Genomic DNA, 19,708 nt, shown 5'->3' on the forward strand with positions numbered 1-19,708 from the left:
TGTGGAACTTCCCGGACCAGGGATGGAACCCGAGCCCTCTGCAATGGAAGTGCAGAGTCTTAACCACTGGACCACCAGGGTAGTCCAGCCCTGCCTTTTCTACAGAGCTTCCATCAGGGCGTCTGTGAGGTCAGGAGTGCTTTGACTTCACATGGAAACTCTAGGCTAGTTAGTAAAAGTTAAAAAAAAAAAAAAAAAAGAGCATCTGAAAAAGATCAAAAGCCCACTGAATACCTCACCTTAATCTGGTCAATGTTGTCACCAGATAACTCTTGAATATGCTTGAGACTGTGTGTCAGGCCAGAGGGACTGAAAAACGTGATGCTGGCGGGAATGCCCTGCAGGCAGAGAGAACAAGGTCAATCCCTTGCCTTGGGGCCGAGCAAAGAGATGCTCCTCCACCCGTCACCATCAGCCCCCAGAGCCCCAGGAAGCAGCCCCAGGCAGCCCAGGTACATCCACAGCAGGAGGGTCCCCACTGATGCTGGCATTCTGGGCTCCACGGAGGCGGAGTTCAGGTCGGGAACTGTTTAGAGAGGGGTGCGATGGGAGAGGCTGGGTGCTGTTCCTTGGTCGCTCTGCAGGCCCCCAGATCAGAGGACACAGGCACCGTGGACCCAGTGCCCAGGAGAGTGGACAATGCCTCTAGCTTGTGTGGCCAAAGCGCGCTGATCAAGTAAGGCAGCAGCCCGGCTCCCCATCAATGCCCCATCCCTTCCGGAAATGGAGCAGACAGCAGACAGACTGGCCCACTTGGCCTTTCTGAAAGCTTTGGTTTGTGCTAACAGGGTCTCCGAGTACCAGCCAGGCATTCAGAAGCCTGTCCTGGGAGAGGAAGGGGAGGCGTCTTACTGGATACAGATGTGGAAAACCTCAATCAGCCCAAACAAGAACCGTGCACCCTTCTGACTGAAGCCTCCAAAGGTTCCTGTGGCCTCCCAAATTCAATCCAGACTCTCCCGTGGGCCCTGAAGGCCTTCCCAGTGTGGGCCCAGCCCCTCTCCAGCCTCTGCCCTGTAGCTCCACCAGTGCCGCACACCATAAAGAATGACATCAAGGCCACTGTTGGCCCCAGGCTGTGCAAAGGGCTTTGTGTAAATTATCTCCTTTAATCCTTGTAAAAACCTTAGAGATAGGTCTATTCCGACTTCCCAGATACAGAGATGGAGCCAAAAGATGGCCTCCTCAAAGTGGCACAGCTGGGGATGGCAGAACCAGCGTCGGGAGGCCTGCGCCCCTCTGCCCTGCCCACCCAGCTCCCTGGAAACCCCACACACCTGCTGGGAATAGTAGCTGTTGAGGTTCCCCTGGATCCCTGGGTGTGGGATCGTCTGGTAGACGGTTAAGCTCTCCACGGGAATCCCTGGACACAATCGGGACACAAGCCAGAAGACAGACTTCACTGCTCAGGGAACACACTGTGGGGCACAGGTAGTGGAGACCGCTCGGTGCTGCAGGACCCTCCCGGAACAAGCCGCCGGGAGCTGAGAGGTGTGGGCTCAGTGCCAGCAGACTCGGCCGGCCCTCTGCACCCTGCTTAACACTGCGGAGTGGCTCACGCGGTAAAGGAGGCTGAGATGGCAGAGGAAGGATGAGGATCCCGAAAACTCAGCCTTCCTTCATACCACGGATGCCTTTTGTTCCCGTGTTTGTGTGGGTTGCCCGCGGGATTGGCCCGGGACGCTCCCCCACGGATGCTGTCCGTGTGGAATCCCACACTGAGGGCCAGGGCTGCAGGCAGAGCTTGGAGGGAGTTTTACCCTGCGGGCTGAAGCCATGAGCCTACTAGGGCCTGGACACCTTGGTCCCTGGCACCTTGGGATGGAGCCCGGGGGGATGGAGTTGGAGCGATCCTAGGTTGGCTGGGCTGGCGGACGCTGCTTTGAGTGCGTGATGAGATCAGCTCCACGCTTGGACTGGTTTCCACACGTGCCCGCCCCAGGGTCGCCACCATGCCACTGCCCACCCGACCTCCCGGGGAAGGCCCCGTGCCCCTCTGCATGCTCCCAGCTGAGCTGAGCGGGTGGATGGGAGCAGATCTGAAGCAGGAGGGAGGACTGCACCCTGCACCTTCCGGCCTGGCCGGTCCATCCCAGGCCTGCTCTCCCTGTAGGTCCCCAGGGCTGACACTCCGCCACCGCGAAGGCTCTCGGTGGACCCCAGAGAGGAGGGGGAGTCACCTTTGTCCTTGAGCATTTTCGGCAGGATTTCTCTTTTGAGGGTTCCACAGGGAAACAGAAGAGGCAGTGCTGACGACTCCCCTGCGAATAAACAGGCAGACTCTGTAGATGGAGGCGCAGCCCCGGGCCCTGCCCTGCATCTTTGGTTCCAGGACCGTGAGCGGGAGGAAGCTCACGGGGGGCACGTGGGCAACAGCGCTAGACTACTAACATCCACAAGAGCCCGGGGCTGCTGTCACCCCTGCTCCCTAAGCCCCTCCCGTCGTGGTGGCTCCGGGCAGCAGTCACCACTTAGAGTGCAGTGACCAGAGTCAGGTTAGAGGTCAGGCCTGGTGGTGGCCTTGGAGCAACCGTTTCTGCCTCTGGAGGAGCCCGGATGGGCCGGGAGGCGTTTGGAGCCTGGGCTCCCGCCGCGAGGAGGCAGGAAACGGCAGCCGCCGCAGCGAAGACAAGCTGTAAGGACGCTTCTCGGCCGCCAGGCCAGGAGCCCGAGGGCTGAGGGCCGGCCGCGCAGGGCCCCAGCCTCTTGTCCCCGCGCAGCGCATCTCCGCCCTGGGAGACTCAGCCGCAGGCCTCGCTCTGCAGAGCCGTGGAGACAGCGTGTGAGACACCACCTCCCAGCAAAACTGATGGGCGGTCAGATGGGAATCCTCCGCGCTGTGAGAACAAAGCACTTTAGTGGAGGCGACCGCTTTCGCCTTCCGTCTGTCCATCAGATGTAAGGAGCTGGAGCGAGTGCTGGTCAGGCACAAAGACGCATTTCCTCACATCTGGAAGATCTCTCTGAACACATCCCCCTTCGGTGCCTGCAATCAGAGGGGGAAACAAGCCAAGCTCTCCCCCTCCGGCACCATCTCCACGAAGGCCCAGCTAAATAACAGGAATGACTGTAGGCGTCCTTATTTCAAGTTGTCCAATAATTACAAACCGGCGAGTGTTTTATTTAAACGGCTCTGTAAGTATCAGTACCGACATAAAAGAACACAAGCAATTGGAAAACTTTTAAATATACTGTAGATAATAGATGCTCACCGCTTTCTCTTTTCCAGTGTGAGGAAATGTTTTCACGCAGTATAGATGCCATCCCTCGTGACACACTTTCAAAGCCATGACCAGGTGCTATTCTGAACCAGAGCCCAGGTGTCCCTCCAGTGTCTGTGTGTCCGTGTGTGTGTTTGGTGGTGGGGTGTCCAGGAGCCTAGGGGCCAAAGTGGCTCCCACAGACCCTTCCCAGCACCTGCTGTGGGGCAGCTGTAGGACAGCAGCCAAACCAGGGGCCTACTTTTCCTGCAGCCTCAACCCCAGGGGTGTGCAAGGGGCTTCCGGAAGATTCCAGAATCGGCCCTTCACAGCCTTTCTTCTGCGGGTCCGGCAGAGCACTGAGCTGCTCATCTGTGTTCTCTGATTGCTGGTCACTGCTAGGGAGATGGGGAGTTGGACGCACATCCTGGTGCAGGGCAGGCATCTTTCCCACTGCACCCCCAGTGCCCGGTGGAGAGGCAGGCCGAGCAGGACCAACCAGCTCAGCTGGCTTCATGGCAAAGCACCACCATAGCAGCACAAGGGAGGAAAACCTGAAAATGGCCTGGTTGAGACCTGCCGCAGGAGAGGAGAGACATCCCGTGACTGTACTTCCTGGGTGCTAACCTCCTCCAAGAAGCCAAAGGCAAATAATCAGCACTCCCGAATGGATTATGTCCTGAGCAAAACTCCTCGCGGGACTCTTCCATGACTGAACGATGGAGCAGATTACTGGGTACATTTACGGGAAACAAACTCTGGTGGATGAGGACCTCTCTGGCCCATCTCATCACCATGTGAACTGACAGCATCTCCAAAAACGGCACAGCTCAACCACCCAACCCTTCCTCTTTGTCATAAGATCGTTTATGGAAAATAAATGATTCATTATTTTAAAAAAATATCCTTTTTGGGATGACCTCACTGCCTACTGATTTTTAACCCAAACAGGCCAAAGCTAAATAGGCCAATGTAAAAGCCGGTTGATTACACAGGGGTGAGAGGTGAGGTGTCCCCAGGACGACGGGGAGCGACAGGGGCCCGGCAGGGGTCTAACCCGACGCGGGATGGTGAACCACGGGGCTCAGACGCTCCGCTCCGCGTTCCTTTAACGGGAAGGGGGCCTGGCCCGCTGGGCTGTCGGGCTGAGGACAGCAGCTGTGTTGAAAGTCCTAAGAGGACGTTATGCAGCTGGAGCGGGGGCTCTGTACACAGTCACTGCTGGTGATTAAGAACTAGACTGAGCGTGTAAATGTCATTTCGCTGGAGGAGATGTGAGTGTCTGTAGAACTCTCACACCCTCCAGGACTGCGACGACCACGCCCTCTCAGGCCTGCTGTGAGGGAGGGTCCAGTTGTGCAGGCGGTGGGCACTTAACGTAGGTAATTAGGACCACGAGACTGACTGGGCGACAGAAGGAGAGCCCAGCAAGTGGGCGAGGCTGCAGGGACGAGCCCTTGGTCAGCTCAGCGCAAGTCCAGGGGGACAGTTCAAATAACCACACACACACAATCTGTCTGCCTCTGACGCCCTCCCCCTCCTTCGCTCTCTCTCAAAATGTTGAAATTGTCTTCCACCTTGGACTACTTAACTTGTATTGATACTTCCTTTTCCCTTAGCGGAGCTATCCCAGGAGGGAAGAACTGTCTGTCAGAACGACGAGCTTTCAGATTTAATGAGCTAATAGCTTTAAGCGCTTATAACAGTGCCTGTGACAGAATGAATAAGTGTTTAAGTAAAATAAATAAGCAATAACTATGAACTGGCCTGTTTACTCCAAGCACTGGAAGTAGATTCTTGGCTTTTAAAAATCAAGCTTCAGAGCTGACTGGGGGAGAAAATCATTAACGCCTGGGTAGAACCAAGGAGAACGTCCTGCCAGCAGTCAAGACGGACTCTCATGTGGATGCCAAGTGCGAACTGAAGACTCATTAGGACCCAGGGGGTGAACACTGGCCGTGCCGTGTGGAGTCTGCCCTCCCGCCTGTCCCCTCCCAGCTCTGGGACCTTGGACGGTCACTCGGTCCCCGTAGCCTGGACAACAGCACCGTCGAAAAGAGCGCTGGGTGACGCTGGGTGCCCCTAGGCTGCCCCTGTGGTGCCTGAGCCGCCAGTGACGGCTGAGCTGTGGCCTGTGCCTGGTGCGACGGGGGAGCCACATTTTTATTTCGATTAATTTAAATTAATTTAAATTTAAGTAGGCCCATGTGGCTCCTGGCTGCCATACTGGACTGCAGTGGACGGTAGTGAGGACCAAATGAGGTGAGGCAGGGGGCGCGCCAGGAACACGCCGACCACCCAGGAACGTCTCGTCCTCGATGTTAACACAGCGCATACAGTGACCCAGGAAAGAGGAAATAAAATTATTCTTAAAAGAAAAGTGGAGAAAGGAGAGCCAACTGGGAACCTGGGGAGTCCCTCTGCCATCCCCTGCCTGAGCTCCAGGGGGCCTGGTCCACGGGGAAGTGGAGGATGTGCGACTTTTTCAGGTCCAGCTCCTAGGGGTCAACAGAAACACACGAGCTCGAGAACCTTCACCAACAGCACTGGCTCGTGACAGTGACAGGAAGGCCTCCTAAGACTTTAGAGATCGTTATCTGGAGAAGAAATGTTCTTACACACCACACCCAGACACAAAACCATGCACCACGGTCCCAGAAGCCGTAAAAATTCCTGGTTAAGGTGTCCTTGCCCCCTGCCCACCCTGAAACCACCACCCCAGGGGCAGAGAAGACACCCCTCTCCTGGGACCACCTCAGAGCAAAACCTCAGGCGTCAGCAGCCAACCTGGCCCTGTCTCCTAACTCAGCAAGCTCTAGAAAGGGTCTGCAAACCGCAAACCCAGGCCAGAACCCAGCCCATGGTCTACAGCTGCTCTCGTGCTACGACGGGCAGAGGATGTGGCCGCAGAGACGGCGTATCTGGCCCTCGCAGACAGTTCCACACCCCCTGACCCCGAGGAGCGAAGCTCTGATTCCCTCTCAGTGACAGAAGACAAGCTGGTTCTGTGTCATCTTTCACGTGGGGGTATGATGTCACACGTCTCTCAGGGAGGGATCCAAGTGACAAGGACACAAGAGCATGTGTGTGCAGTTGGATCAGACGTGTAGGGGAGAGGCTGGGACACACAACTTGGAGGTGGGGCTCCCCTGCAAGTACACATCGAGCCTCTCCGTCCTCTCTCTCAGAGAGTTCTGCTCCAAAAATCTTGGCCCATGTTTCGTCAGAAGCTGAAACTTTCATAATTAAAGCTTAATCCTTATTTAAATACAAGTATCCCCAGAACCCTTGCCATTTTAAGTCTCAGCCCATATGCTGCCCAGTGATGAGCTTATGGGGGGCTGAGTGGGCTCTTTAGGGGGAGCGGGCTTTGTGGGGGGGGGAATTTGGACAGGGAAGAGACTCCTACCAGGAAGGCGGGGAGCCGGCAGACAGAGGGACGGTGCCAGCAGCTTCTGCTGCTTCCACTCCCCTTACGATCCCTGCAGAGGGCCTTGCTTCTGGTTTTGTCTCCAGCCCTTTTATTCTGTGTCACGTTCAAGTTGTCTCAAGTCCTTGGGTGGAGGGGGTGGAGGGCAGTCGGCTGGATCTCAGACCAGCACAGACAGATGCAGATACAAGGCAGCCACGGTCTTGGAGCGGCACACACTCCTCAGCCACATCGTCACCATCATCACCGAGGAGGTGGCCCTTTCCCGAGGTGCTGGTTGTGAGACCGACCAACAAAAATAAATGGGCTTCATTTGGGGCGACCTTGTTCTACTTACTAGAACAAATGTACTCTGCAAGCTTTTCTGCATTTCCACAGTTTTCTCCTTCTGTATGCAGGCCAATTTTATTCACTGGAAAACAACAACAACAAAATATATTTCTTTACATGGTTATTAAAGTCCTGTTCCTGTGTTGTTTTTAAAATGTGCAAATACAAAGGCACATGCCTTACAAATGACATGGAGAAAGTCTCCCCTTGGAGGCTGGTGTAGGGAGACGAGAGGGAGCTGGGTCCCAGCCCTGCCCTCCCTAGACCTGTGGCTTCGGATGGTGAGGCGTCATTATCAGCAACTTAGTCTCAAAAGGTTCAGGAGAAACTGTTCTTTGCCTTGTATTTATAACTTCTCTGTAAGTTTTCTTCGAAAGAGCTTGGACAGATTTTACCAGCAAAGGGATTAGTGGGCCAAAGGGTACAACTATTTTGGCAAAGCTTTTAAATACATGCCAACCAAGTACTTCTCAAAAGATGTGAACCAAATTTCAGTGCCATTTAGCAATATTTGAATACATTTGTTTCACCGCACCCTTAGCAGCATTACATAGTTAACTCATTAATTACTTTTTGTAAATTTAAAAAGGAAAAAAATCATGTTTTAAACTGAACTATAGTGTTCAATGAACAAGACTAAGTCAGCGTGGAAGGAAACCTCCTCTTTTCCTTCTCTGCCCTCATCACCACACGTCTGCACTTTGGTTACCCAATGTGTGGGTTTTCCACACCAAGCAATTCTCCAGTTCTCAGCTAGGTGTCCTACAAGTGAACTCAAGTCTGACACTCTCTACTGGGAGGTAGCGTCAAATCCCGAGGATGGAAGCCTCAGTCCCACAAACTGCTCCCACTTCAGACCCAGGTCTCTGCTTGTGCTTCTGACTGACCAGCTCTAAATCGGAGGTTCTCACAACCCACTCCTTGGGTTGGATCATTTGCTAGAACAGCTCACAGAACTCAGGAAGATGGTTTACTAACTACTGCAGATTTATTACAAAGGATATTTCAAAGGGTGTAAATGAACAGCCAGATGGAAGAGGTGCAGCAGGCAGGTATGCGGGGAGGGCCTGAGCTTCCGTGCCCTCTCCTGGCTCCAGCCTCCCAGCACCCTCCGCATTACTGTCCTTCTGGATTTTTATGGCGGCTTCATACACAGCCATGATTGATTGATTAATTCAACCTCTGGCTGATGTCTTCTCCCTGGAAGTAGGAGGCAGGGAGGGCATGAGGCTGAAAGTTCCTACTCTAATCGGAGGATTGGTTCCCATGGCAACTAGCCTCCAACTTAAGGGGCTTTCCAAAAGTCACCCCATTAAAGTCAACTCAGGTGGAGTTGAAAGAGGTTTGTTATGAATAACAAAATACATCTTTTTTTTTTTTTTTTTGCGGTACACGGGACTCTCACTGCTGTGGCCTCTCCCGCTGTGGAGCCCAGGCTCTGGACGCGCAGGCTTTCAGTGGCCATGGCTCACGGGCCCAGCCGCTCCGCGGCATGTGGGATCTTCCCAGACCGGGGCACGAACCCGCGTCCCCTGCATCGGCAGGCGGACTCTCAACCACGGCACCACCAGGGAAGCCCCACCTTATCTTTTTTATCACTCAGGAAATTCCAAGGGTTTTAGGAGCTCTGTGCCAGGAACAGGGACAAAGACCAAATACATATTTCTTATTATAATCACAATATCACAGTCATTCTTTGGTGTTTTATTTGTACCTTGACTGCTTACCTAGAGAAGCAGTAGCATTTCCCACCACATACACTGACTTAGCATTCCATTTTTCTTGCAGAGACTTTCTCCAGACTGTAAAACATGAAATTTGATGTGAGTTGCAAATACCAAAGCAGCCATTTGGACTGCTGCCCAAGGCTGTTTGTTCATCCTAAAAAACTTGTGAGCAAGGAAAATTATTAATAACCAAATATAAAGAACAGCATCTCAAACTAAAATCCATTTTTATATTCTGTCCATATTCTGAAGGCAAATTTTTAAAAATCACTTTGGCAAATGTTTCAATATGCCTTCCTTATTGAAGGCATTAAGTATTAAATCATTTCCACAGTTGGCACTAAAAGGATTTTTAGTGCATACTAGTAAACATAACTTGAAGAATTAATTTGCATGGTAATATTAAAATTTAAAAATCTAGACTTTTTTCTTTTTTTTTTTTTTGGCCGTGCCATGCAGCTTGCGGGATCTTAGCAAGGGACGGAACCCGGGGCCATGTCAGTGAAAGTGCTGAGTCCTAACCACTGGACAGCCAGGGATGTCCCCCCATAATCTAGACTTTTAAAGAAAAAATTACTGGTTGTGAAAAAGAGGCAACTTAAATGTCTAATAAAGCAATATGACTGGTTTTATTCGGGATATAAATCTGAAAGCAGTCAAGAAACTGTCATCTCAGATGGGAAGGCTCATTTATCTATTAGGTCAAAGAAGAGAATAATATAAGGCTCATAAACAAACACAGTTTAATAGGGAACACTATCATTTGATGACAAAAAACAAACACCTTTAAATATGGATTAAAGAAAAACCAAGAGGAAGTGGATAGTATAAACGTATCACAAGGCCACTTGGCATTCAACATTCTTTTAGAAGATAAGGAAACACTGGTTCTTCCTTCCTAAGATCTGACTATGAGTGTAATTTTCCCTTAAATTCAATAGTGTTACCCTACCCTTTACACTCCTGTGAGAAATTCCCTTTTAAAAAGCGATAAAAGACTGAGTTTCACCTTCTTTCCTTTCCTACCCCACAAACGTAAATAATATTTATTTAAACATTATCTACAGCATGGGAACAAACCATTCTCCAAGCATCATAGTAGATATGAGTTGGAGCAAGCCCTGGGTGAAATCAGAATGCCCGGCTTCAGAGCTGGCTCTGCCCCTTAACTTGGGCTCGTTCCTGGCAAGTCAGCTGGCCCACCTCCTCTGTCTCCCTGTCGAGATAGCGGGGATTGACTACACCTCTCCTGCCTGTATTCAGAGTGGTTGTAACAATCAAGATAAGAAAACGTATGGACTATACTGTACACCTGTAACTTACATAATATTGTACACCAACTATACGTCAATCAAAAAAAAGAAAAAAAGAAAATGTATGGGAAAATGCCTTGTAAACTATAAAGCATTATAAAAAGTTATGGTGTCCGTGCTGGGGATTTCTTCTTTTTCATCATCTTCATCCTCAAAACACATACAAAAGGGAAAGCACAGCTGTCAGACCAAGACTCCTGAAGCACCAGCGGGGGAGAACACACGCTGCTCCATCTCGAGTCTCCTTTCTCCATTTTGGAAATAACAGTACTTCCGGTTCTGAGTTGCCTTGAGGATTGGACAGCACAAGTCCTCATCCCTAAGAAAAGCGTTAGACTTTCTCCTCAGTAGGAGGTAACTGTGTATATGAAATCACCGAGTTGGTGATTTTTTGGGCTGTAATGAAAGCCTAATTAACTGTAAAGATAATGACCACTCTGCACTGTCACTTACTCAGTGCTCACCACGCACCAGGAGATGTCCTGAATGCTTCACTTTGGGACCCAGACTCTGCAGCTAGAATCATAAAGCTGTAACTTACAGACCGTGTGGTCTTGGGGAGTTTCATGCCCTCTGCTCTACAGGCTCCTCATTTGTCAGGTGGGGATACTAATCATACCCACCTCAGGGATAAAGCAGCTAGGACCTGGTCTGGCACACAGTAGGCCCTAGAGAAGCTCTAACTAGTGGTAGAAGTGACGATCCTGGGACGCAAGTATTATTGTGCCCACTTTACAAACAAGGAAACTGAGGCTCAGCGAGGTCAAGGAAGCCACCAAGGTCAGAATGGCCATCTGAGGCCAGGCCTAACCGGCTGCAAAGCCCTTTGATAACCACCCGTCCCGCTACCTCCCCCTGTTAGTATAACTGGAGCTGGTCCGGCCTGACAGACTGGCTCCAGGGCCTTGGACAGGTGCTGACTCTCCCCAAGCCTCAGCATTCTTATCTGTAAAATGAGGACCACGGTAGGTGAGCCTCTGGCCGGTCCAGGATTGAATGAGATTGTGAATGTCAAGCTAGCACAGAGCCTGGTATACAGCAGGCACTCCACACGTTAGCTCAAAGCTGTCTGATGGGACAGACTAAGGTGGTGTTCAGCCTGAGAGCCGGGCTCTGACAGAGAGGGAAGGAAGCGAGAAGGAGGCCTGAGCAGGGTCGCATCGTCGAGTGCTGGCTCGGCACACACTGCTCTCATGTGCTGTTGGACCTTCCCATCGTCCCTGTGAGGAAAGAGACGGGCGCCCATATACTATGACCACCTGGTGGGTGCACGTGGAGACCCCCCACAGCGGCACCCGTCTGGGCATTTAGAAGGTAGCTCCGTCTCCTGCTTCCTGGTGACACAGTGCCACGAAGCGCTCACCCCGGTCAGAAGGCTACCATGTAACATGTCATTCTGTGTGGGACACTAAGAAACAGTTTAGAAGAAGGAATTTCATCTTCTGCTCCCTCCAAAGGTTCCAAAAACACGAAGTAACTTGGTACCTAAATAGTTTTTGACTAAAAGTCATTGCACTTTCTCAAACCTGAAGTCCAGCTATTTCTGGAATCTAGTATCACCAACAGGACAAAGCAAAGTCCAGTGGCATTCACAGCAGACCCACCCTTACCTTCGGTTTTATTGTCTTTCTCCAAACACAGCTCCACTGCTTCCACTGCTCTGGGGCTGGTAAAAATGAGGCCCCCGTAACCTTCAGGGTGAGACAGCTGCACACCAAACAACAGCAAAGGCATTTTATATGATAGTCAAGTTCAACATTTTCCAAAATTCTAAATGCTTCACAATAGTAGCAGGCAAACTAATTCCATCCATCCATCCATCCATCCATCCATCCATCCATCCATCCACTCAAGACAAAGCTTACTATGCGCCTGGAACTACTCTAGGCCTTTAAGGACATACAGGTAAATTCACAGCATTTCCCTCAAGTAGCTCACAGTCTTGGGGAGGGAGAGGCCAGTGTGATGCAGGGTGGCAGGTGTAACGGAGCCAAGGGACAATGTGACTCAGCCTGGGTGTGGCTGGGGTGCATGCAGGACGGTAGACTTGACCTGCATCCATAAGAAAGCTGGAATATTCAAGGAGTGATATCCACGCTGAAGCCCTGGTTTTTGAGCATAAAAATGGTGATAAAATCTACTGAACACGTATTCTGAGCTGGGCACTGGGCTGTTATACACATAATCCTGCACTGAATCTGTGAAAGTGCCCTGTGAGATGGGTGGCACTATTTGCATCGCACGGATTAAGACACAGAGGCTTGGCGAGGATGAAGAACTAGTCCAAGGTGAGGGGCAGAGCCGGCACTTGAGCACATGCCCCTATGATTCCCAAGCCCGTGCGCTCGCTCACTGCCCAACAGGAGCTTCAGAGAGGGAGTCCAGGAAGCCCCTCATGAAACAAACTGGCTGGGGGTGATGGAGAAGCTCCCACAGAGACTCTAGTATTTTTCTGAGCACAGGGTCCTAGCAAAGATTTCAAGTGATGAGCTCTGGTTCCCTGTTAAAGCTGCTTACGGAAGAGCACGCGATGTGGGTCCCTTATACATTCCTCACAGCACACAGACCCGGGGCAGATGCCAAATCAATGTTTGCTGAGTAAACTGCTGAACGAATAATTCAATCTTCAGCTCAGAGCGAAGGGAGATCGCAGAGAGGTCCTCTGCAGAGTGACAGGTGGGCTCTGACATGCAGAGCACGGGGGTGAACCTGATGCTCACAGCGGCCCGGGAGCCCGGTGGGCAGGGCTGGGCACACCAGTCCCATGAAGCCGCCCTGGCTCTGGGCCCACGTGTCCAGAACGGTGTCTCCGGGGAGATGTCCGGTGACAAGGTGCACACTGATGGGGCCTGGGGTGCTGGGCCCTGAATCCTTAGTCGGAAGCGTTTGGAGGGCTTTCCTGGGACTTTCCCTGGCCATAACTATGGCTCCAATACATGGAAGCAGGCCCAACTCTCCCTCTTATCTGCTGGAGAACTCCACCAAGCTGCCCAACCTGGGGAGAAACAACAGCTCTTCTGCGCTTCGCTGAGGTCAGGGGCGTGGACTGAATGACAGGAGGAAGGTGAAGGGTCTGCGTGGCCAAGAGCAGCACAGGCTTGGTGCCTCAGCATGACTGGCTCTCCCGGGCTTCCTTACGGGCCCACCTCCAGGTTGGGTGGCTTTCTGGGGCCGCTGGTAGAGGCTCGGGCCGAGGATCCAGTAGCAGCCAAGTCCTGGAGCAGGTGAGCTCGTGCCGTCCTTGTTTTACAGTTGGGTAGTGAGAAGAGGGCTAGCAAACGGGTCCTTCCCCTAGAATTCTGTAGGAGTCTACAGAAACCAAACGTGTCTCATTCAGAAACGATGGTGCTCAGACACTGATGAATCTTACCTTCTCCAAAAAACTGGGAAGAGACCAAAACTCAAATGATAAAACAGGGATCAAAGTGGCTTCGAGTCCATATAATCCTAATTCCTGCAGGTAAAAGAATATGGTTTTGAATTGGCCAGGGTTGTTTGGAAAATAAGGAAAAGGTCCTATTTCACAACTTATTCTGTGCCAGTTCCTCAGAGTTTTAGCAGATGGACCCTCCCCTTGACTTCAAACACAAGGCAGTGTTGGGCTTTCGGGGAACAGGTGTGTCAGGTACTTACCCTGATGTAGGGATCCTGGCCACAGTCGTCCTCCTTAGGGTCTTTCAGTAAAAGAACCTTCATTATTGCCTGGCAGTCTTTACGGGGTGCTGTGACAGAGCAGGGAAACGGATCTTAATTAGATCTCAAAGCCTCTTCCTAAGCAGTGTCGCTGGGCTGGGCTCCAGAAGCAGGTAATCAGCGGCTGGCTGAGGCGGCCCATCCCTCGCACACAATGACTTCGCGTTTATGGGCTCGTTCCTTCTGGAGACCCTGTCACCGATAAGGCCCAGGGACGGCATGCTGGCACCTGATATCACTTGGAAAGGCAGGCAGATGAAAGCCACTAGGGAAAGGCAGTGTCCTAGCTAAACATTTAAGGCTCACAGAAGAGAACTGATGCAAATTCTGGGTTGTATCTATAACAACTATAGAAATGAGCATCTTATATTTTAAGGAAATAAATAATTACTTCCATTTCAAGATAAATATACTCAGTTGCTCATAAGCTCTTTAGGAAATGACTATACTGACTCTTCTATTTCTCAAATCATCTTTTATAAATGTGGTCGAGTATCATGAGAGAATTTTTCAAAAATTTTCTAACCCAGAAACCAGCTGGTTGATATTTATCAAAAGGCTTATATACTTCATACCCCTTCTTCCTATAATTTCACTTCCAAGAATAAATTCTAAGGTGACACTCATATATGTGTGCAAAGATTAACATAAAGATATTCATCCTGGTCTTCTTTATTTTTAATTGACATATAACATTGTGTAAGTTTAAGGTGTACAATGTGATTTAATACATTTGTATGTTGCAATGTGATTACCACTATAGCATTAGCTAACACCTCTATCACCTCACATAATTATTTCTTTTTTGTGGTGTGAACAATTAATATCTAGTCTCTTAGCACCTTTGAAGTTTATAATACAGTATTGTTGACTATAATCACCATGCTGTGCATTAGATTCCCCCCCCCCCCCAGAACTTATTTAACTACTAGTTACAAGTCTGTATCTTGGTATTCTTTACAATTGCAAATAACTGGAAACAATGTAAACATCTAACAATGAGAGAATGGTTAAATAAATCATGGTACAGTTATATGAAATCATTAAAATATTCATAAACAACTTAATTATATGGATTATTTAATCACAAAATAATGTTAAGTTTAAAAGAACAGGATTCAGAATTGCATTAAGGTACCATTTACAGATTTTATATATACACATATATGAAAGAATGTTCTTTGGTGGTAGGTTAGGGTGATTATTTTCTTCTCTACCTCTTTCTGTTTTACCCCCCTATTTTTTACAATAAATATTAAATTCCTTGTGTGTCAAGAGGGTAAAAGCACATTATAACCATCCCAAAAGCCTCAAATCAAATACTGTCGAAGACCTGCAAGATAAACTCTGCTGGAAATGCACAAGCAGCATTAGACTATCAGTTAGTGACTTAATAAATATTATACAGTGGTTGACAGTAGTCAAAGAAAGTATATTGCTTGGAGCAGAAATGTGTTAACTCTGGGAGCCATTACTTATAAATTATTACTGAACATACTTCTGGAACATTATAATATCTGCGGGACATCTTAGGAAAATTGTCTCCAAATGAATTGCTTTGTATCTCAGCAACCAAACCGGAGTGAACTCATAATAATTATGAAATCAAGTTCAATTAATGCTGCTGTTGAGCTGTTAGCTAGAGAGACGGGGCATTTGGGGAAATGGGCAGTAGCATCGTTTCTATCGTTTCCTGAAATTATTCAGAATGTGTCTCCCACAGAAATCAGGAATCTCCCTTTCAGTGATGGTCACTGTTAGGTGTCAGCCTGGCGAGGATATTTTCCCCATTTATTCACAAATGCTAACCTAGGTGCTGCTGGGCAGGTATTTTAGAGATGTGATCAAGTTGGCTTACTGAAAGGATCACACAGAACAAACCAAGCGTTTAGGTGGGACTCAAAGAAGGAAGACATTTATTTTCGTTCTGGTCCCAACCATTTCAAACAAGGCTGTGGACAGATGGAATCACGTGGAATTACGTCGGTACATCCTGTTAACTCTGCCTTCAACATGAATCCACGGTCCAGCCACTTCTTTACTTTCTCGCTCCTGAGACCCCGTGCACGCTGGCTTTTAGTAAAAGGGATGATCCTTGGTAATCAGGGAGGGCCTGGTTCAGTCAAAAGAAAGGCCTAAAGAGCAGAACTGAGGTTTCCTTGAGGAAGAAGAAATTTCGCCTGTGGCCACAGCTGCAGCTCGTGTCCTAGCCTGGCCTGCCCTTCCCATCAGCTTGCACAGTGGATTTCAGCCCTGTCTCGCCAGCCCTCACGGCTGCACAAGGCGATTCCTTGCACTAAGTCTCCTGACATATATCCCCTACTGCTCTGTTTCTCTGTGGAACCCTGACTGATACACCTTCCAATCTGGGGGCTCCAGGAGTCTGGCGTGTCACTAAGTGGCAGGTAGAACTTGGCATTTTCTGCATAAATCTTTCTGTGGCGTGCAAAGCAAGCAACTATTGTGGGGATTAAAAAGTGGGAGTGCAATGCTGTGAAGCAGGCATCCTGAGGCCACAGACCCCTACTCAGCCTTATCCTATTCCCCTCACCTTGGTTCTAGGCTCCAGGATACACATCCCCAAGTTTCCAAAGCATCTGTTAGTACTACTTTCAGATACCAGGAATCAATCTCTCACACAAGTGTTTCTATAGACCCCTCAGGGAGGTGCGGTCTGCATTATTTGTTGGAGGCATGGACAAGTTCAAGCACTCCAGGCTGTGAGGTGACTGGCGTGTGGGTTTACCTCTCCAGGGCGACCTCTCTGAGCAGGAGAATCTGAGTTGAGATCTGAATGGTAACAGCAGGGGCAGAAATGTTCAAATGTCAGAAAGGGGCTCGGGGTGTCCCCAGGGGAGAAGGGTAGGCGTGGCTCAAGAGCAAAGGATAAGGGAGGCTCTGGTTCCATAAGAAATGTGAATCCACTGGAAGGTTGAAGCAGGAGTGACAGTGATGGGATTTACGCTTCAGAGAGACCTCAGGCTTTGGGGCAAGGCTAGCCACCACAGACTAGGCGTGCAGGTGGTCTCAGGAGCAGGGAAGTTAAGCGGCTGGACCGTGGATTCACACTGAAGGCAGAGCTAACAGGAGGTACCGACGTAATTCCATGTGAGACCGTCTGTCCACAGCCTAGTTTGAAATGGTTGGGACCAGAATGAAAATAAATGTCTTCCTTCTTTGAGTCCCACCTAAACGCTTGGTTTGTGCTGTGTAATCCTATCAGGAAGTCAAGTAATATTCGTAGACAGTTACTGTCAACCAGGCACTGGGTATATAATACGATTCCTGCCCTCATATTAATGGGAGGGTAAAACAGATACACTACAAATAAGTAAAAATAGTGACAGAGTCATAGTGCAATGAGCATTATGAAAGAAAAGTCAGGATGCTGTGGAAACATAACTGGCAAGTCTTATTTGGACTAGGAGGGGTGGCAGGGATTGCCACTTGCCCCCGAAAAATCAACTCTTCCCTTCTCCCGCATATGAATGGAGCCCCTCATAATAACGGTGCACATGGTTGCCCAAGATAAAAACATGTAGCGGGATGTGGCCAGGTGACTAGGTTCTGGCCGACAGTATGGACGTCGAAGGGACGTGCACACTTCCAGGTCCTGCCTTAGCAGGAAGTGCTGCGCCCCTGCCCTCCCCTTCCTGCCTCCCGGCTGGCGGGAATGCGGGCCAGGTGGTCAGCCCCTTCTACTGCAGGGGACGGTAACGCCCTGGGGGTGATGGAAGGAGCAGGACCCCTTTGTATGGCAGAGGCACCAGTCAGCCAGGGCTTTTACATCAGAGAAAAGGAGAGCTCTATCCTGTTTCAGCCATTGCTATTTGGATTTCTGTTAGAGCAGTGGAACCCATATCCTAACTAACACAGAGGCCAGAATAGCTTTCTCAGGACCTAATGCTTAGACTTAGACGTGGTGCCTGAGTAGGCTTAAGCTCCAAGGTTGGTATGCCTGAGGGGTGGGAGAGGTCTGCGGCAGCTGGAATGTACAGGGGAGAGTGGGGAGACAGGCCTCATCTGGTCCTGTTAGGGAGTTTGGGTTTACCTTAGTTCCAGTGGGAGGCGTCTTGCTGATGGATTTACTTCTCCTCTCCTTCCCTGGTTTCTGCTTGCCCTTTTCTCCTCCCCTTTCTCTCTGGGGCAACGTAAGGAGGGACGTGTGGGGTCACAGAACAAGCACAGGATGAAGGGCCAAGAGACCAGCTTTACTGTCCATGATGTGATCTTTTCTCCCCTGTCAAACGGGAATAAACTCTGCCCCACCACGGCCGCTGAGTGACTCAAAGGAGATAACAACAACAGCTACCCAGCTATTGAGCGCTTACTACATGCCAGAGACTGTTCTAGAAGCTTTACATGCATTAAAGCTATGAGGTTTATCCCACTTTATAGATGAGGAGACTGTGGCATATGGGGGACAAAACTCACCCGAAGTCCCCGGACCAATGAGTGGCAGAGCTGCCACACTCAGGCAGCCCAGCCCCAAAGCCCGTGCTCTCACCCCTGCGCTGTGCTGCACACCCAAGTGCTTGGGAAGACAGACAGGTAAAAAGACATAAAGGACTTCCCTGGTGGCACAGTGGTTAAGGATCCGCCTGCCGATGCAGGGGACACGGGTTCGAGCCCTGGTCCGGGAAGATCCCACATGCTGCGGAGCAACTAAGCCCGTGCGCCACAACTACTGAGCCTGCGAGCCACAACTACTGCAGCCCACGTGCCTAGAGCCCAAACTCCGCAACAAGAGAAGCCACCGCGATGAGAAGCCCACACACCGCAATGACCTGGTCACCGCAACTAGAGAAAGCCTGCACAGCAATGAAGACCCAACGCGGCCAAAAATAAATAAATTAATTAATGATAATTTTTTAAAAAGACATAAAGTATCACTCTAGTGCAAAGTGCTTAGTTTGGTAATGAAAACATGTGAGAGCAAAACCAATCTACCCACTGCAAACAGAAAATATTTCTTCTGGGTTCTACTCTGTGGTTCTCTCAGGTAATAAAACTGATGCCTTAGGGATAACTGTTAAGAAATTCCATGAGATGCGCTGCAGGACTTGACAAATAAATATCAAATACTACCCTTGTCCCTTTTCTGCCGTTGCTCAAAGCATCTCTAACGTAAAATTAAGAGGAACCGTTGCGATGCTTCTTGGCCACGCCAAAGGCCATGTCATCAGGTTCACTAAGAAAGGGATCAACTGATACGTGCACACAGATAGCCGTGCTAACACCCTGGTACTTTTCTCAGTAACTGAGAGTTTAAAGCTGAGAGTGTTCCCTCACCCTCACACCCCATAATGGACAGGTACCAGTCCCTGAACTACTGGGCACATCCAGCCCAGGGCAGAATCCAAAGGCTCAGAAAAAGGTCTACAGACACTTTCTCAAAAAGGGAAGGGCAATCCCCAAACGTCCTGCAGTGCCCAAGGGTCTGCAGCAAAGGCCCAGGGACCAGGTGACAGAAATAGCTCGTAGCAAAGGAAACACTCGCCAGGGGAGGCCTGGCTCACAGGGCAGCTGGGCCCCTGTGAAGGCACGCGTGATCACCAGCTGCTCTGTGAACAAGGAACGACCTCCCTGCCTGGAATCCCCAGGTTCTGTCCAATGGCTTGCTTTCTACAATCATGGGGGCTTAGATGGTGGCATTACTGCAATTTCTCACAGGCCAAGGGAAGGACCGGGATATTTCTAGAGCTCAGTGCAGACTGTCATTCCTAGCTCAAGAAACCCACATTCCTGTCATCTCCAAAATGTAGCCAACAAGAGTGAGAAAGACAAACATTGCTACTTCTCACCCACACGGTTTCCCATCCTTAGGACCACAGAGGAAATACAGCCAGCCCAAAAGGTGTAGGTGCCCTAGCTCTCATGGAAGACACAACTGATTGAACTGTGCTCCCTCCAAAGAAGTCCTAACCCTTGGTACTTACAAATGTGAATTTACTTGGAAATAGGGTCTTTGCTGATGTAACTAGGTTAAGCTGAGGTCATGGTGGATTAGAGTGT

At 50.0% G+C, this 19,708-nt stretch overlaps 1 protein-coding gene across 7 annotated transcripts in view; it reads right to left on the bottom strand.

The window, feature by feature from the left end:
- Nucleotides 1-19,708, bottom strand: part of UROS (uroporphyrinogen III synthase) — a 58,321-nt gene that overhangs the window by 29,713 nt on the left and 8,900 nt on the right. For 4 of the 7 annotated variants that reach the window (XM_089898349.1, XM_089898346.1, XM_089898350.1 and 1 more), the window contains exons 2-9: nucleotides 13,634-13,722; nucleotides 13,371-13,454; nucleotides 11,611-11,707; nucleotides 8,688-8,762; nucleotides 6,968-7,042; nucleotides 2,181-2,261; nucleotides 1,278-1,363; nucleotides 240-338 (exon numbers count right to left, since the gene is read on the bottom strand). In XM_089898349.1, the coding sequence (XP_089754475.1) occupies nucleotides 240-338; nucleotides 1,278-1,363; nucleotides 2,181-2,261; nucleotides 6,968-7,042; nucleotides 8,688-8,762; nucleotides 11,611-11,707; nucleotides 13,371-13,454; nucleotides 13,634-13,696 (660 nt within the window). In that variant the 5' untranslated portion in view covers nucleotides 13,697-13,722. Of the gene's footprint in view, nucleotides 1-239; nucleotides 339-1,277; nucleotides 1,419-2,180; nucleotides 2,262-6,967; nucleotides 7,043-8,687; nucleotides 8,763-11,610; nucleotides 11,708-13,370; nucleotides 13,455-13,633; nucleotides 13,723-19,708 lie in introns of all 7 variants that reach the window. The other 3 variants (XM_022568482.3, XM_022568483.3, XM_089898348.1) reach the window with 2 other exon arrangements.

This window comes from Delphinapterus leucas, chromosome 16 (genome assembly GCF_059928025.1).
Source record: "Delphinapterus leucas isolate spDelLeu-1000000601 "Yukka" chromosome 16, BTC_Dleu_Yukka2, whole genome shotgun sequence".
Classification (NCBI taxonomy): Eukaryota; Metazoa; Chordata; class Mammalia; order Artiodactyla; family Monodontidae; genus Delphinapterus; species Delphinapterus leucas.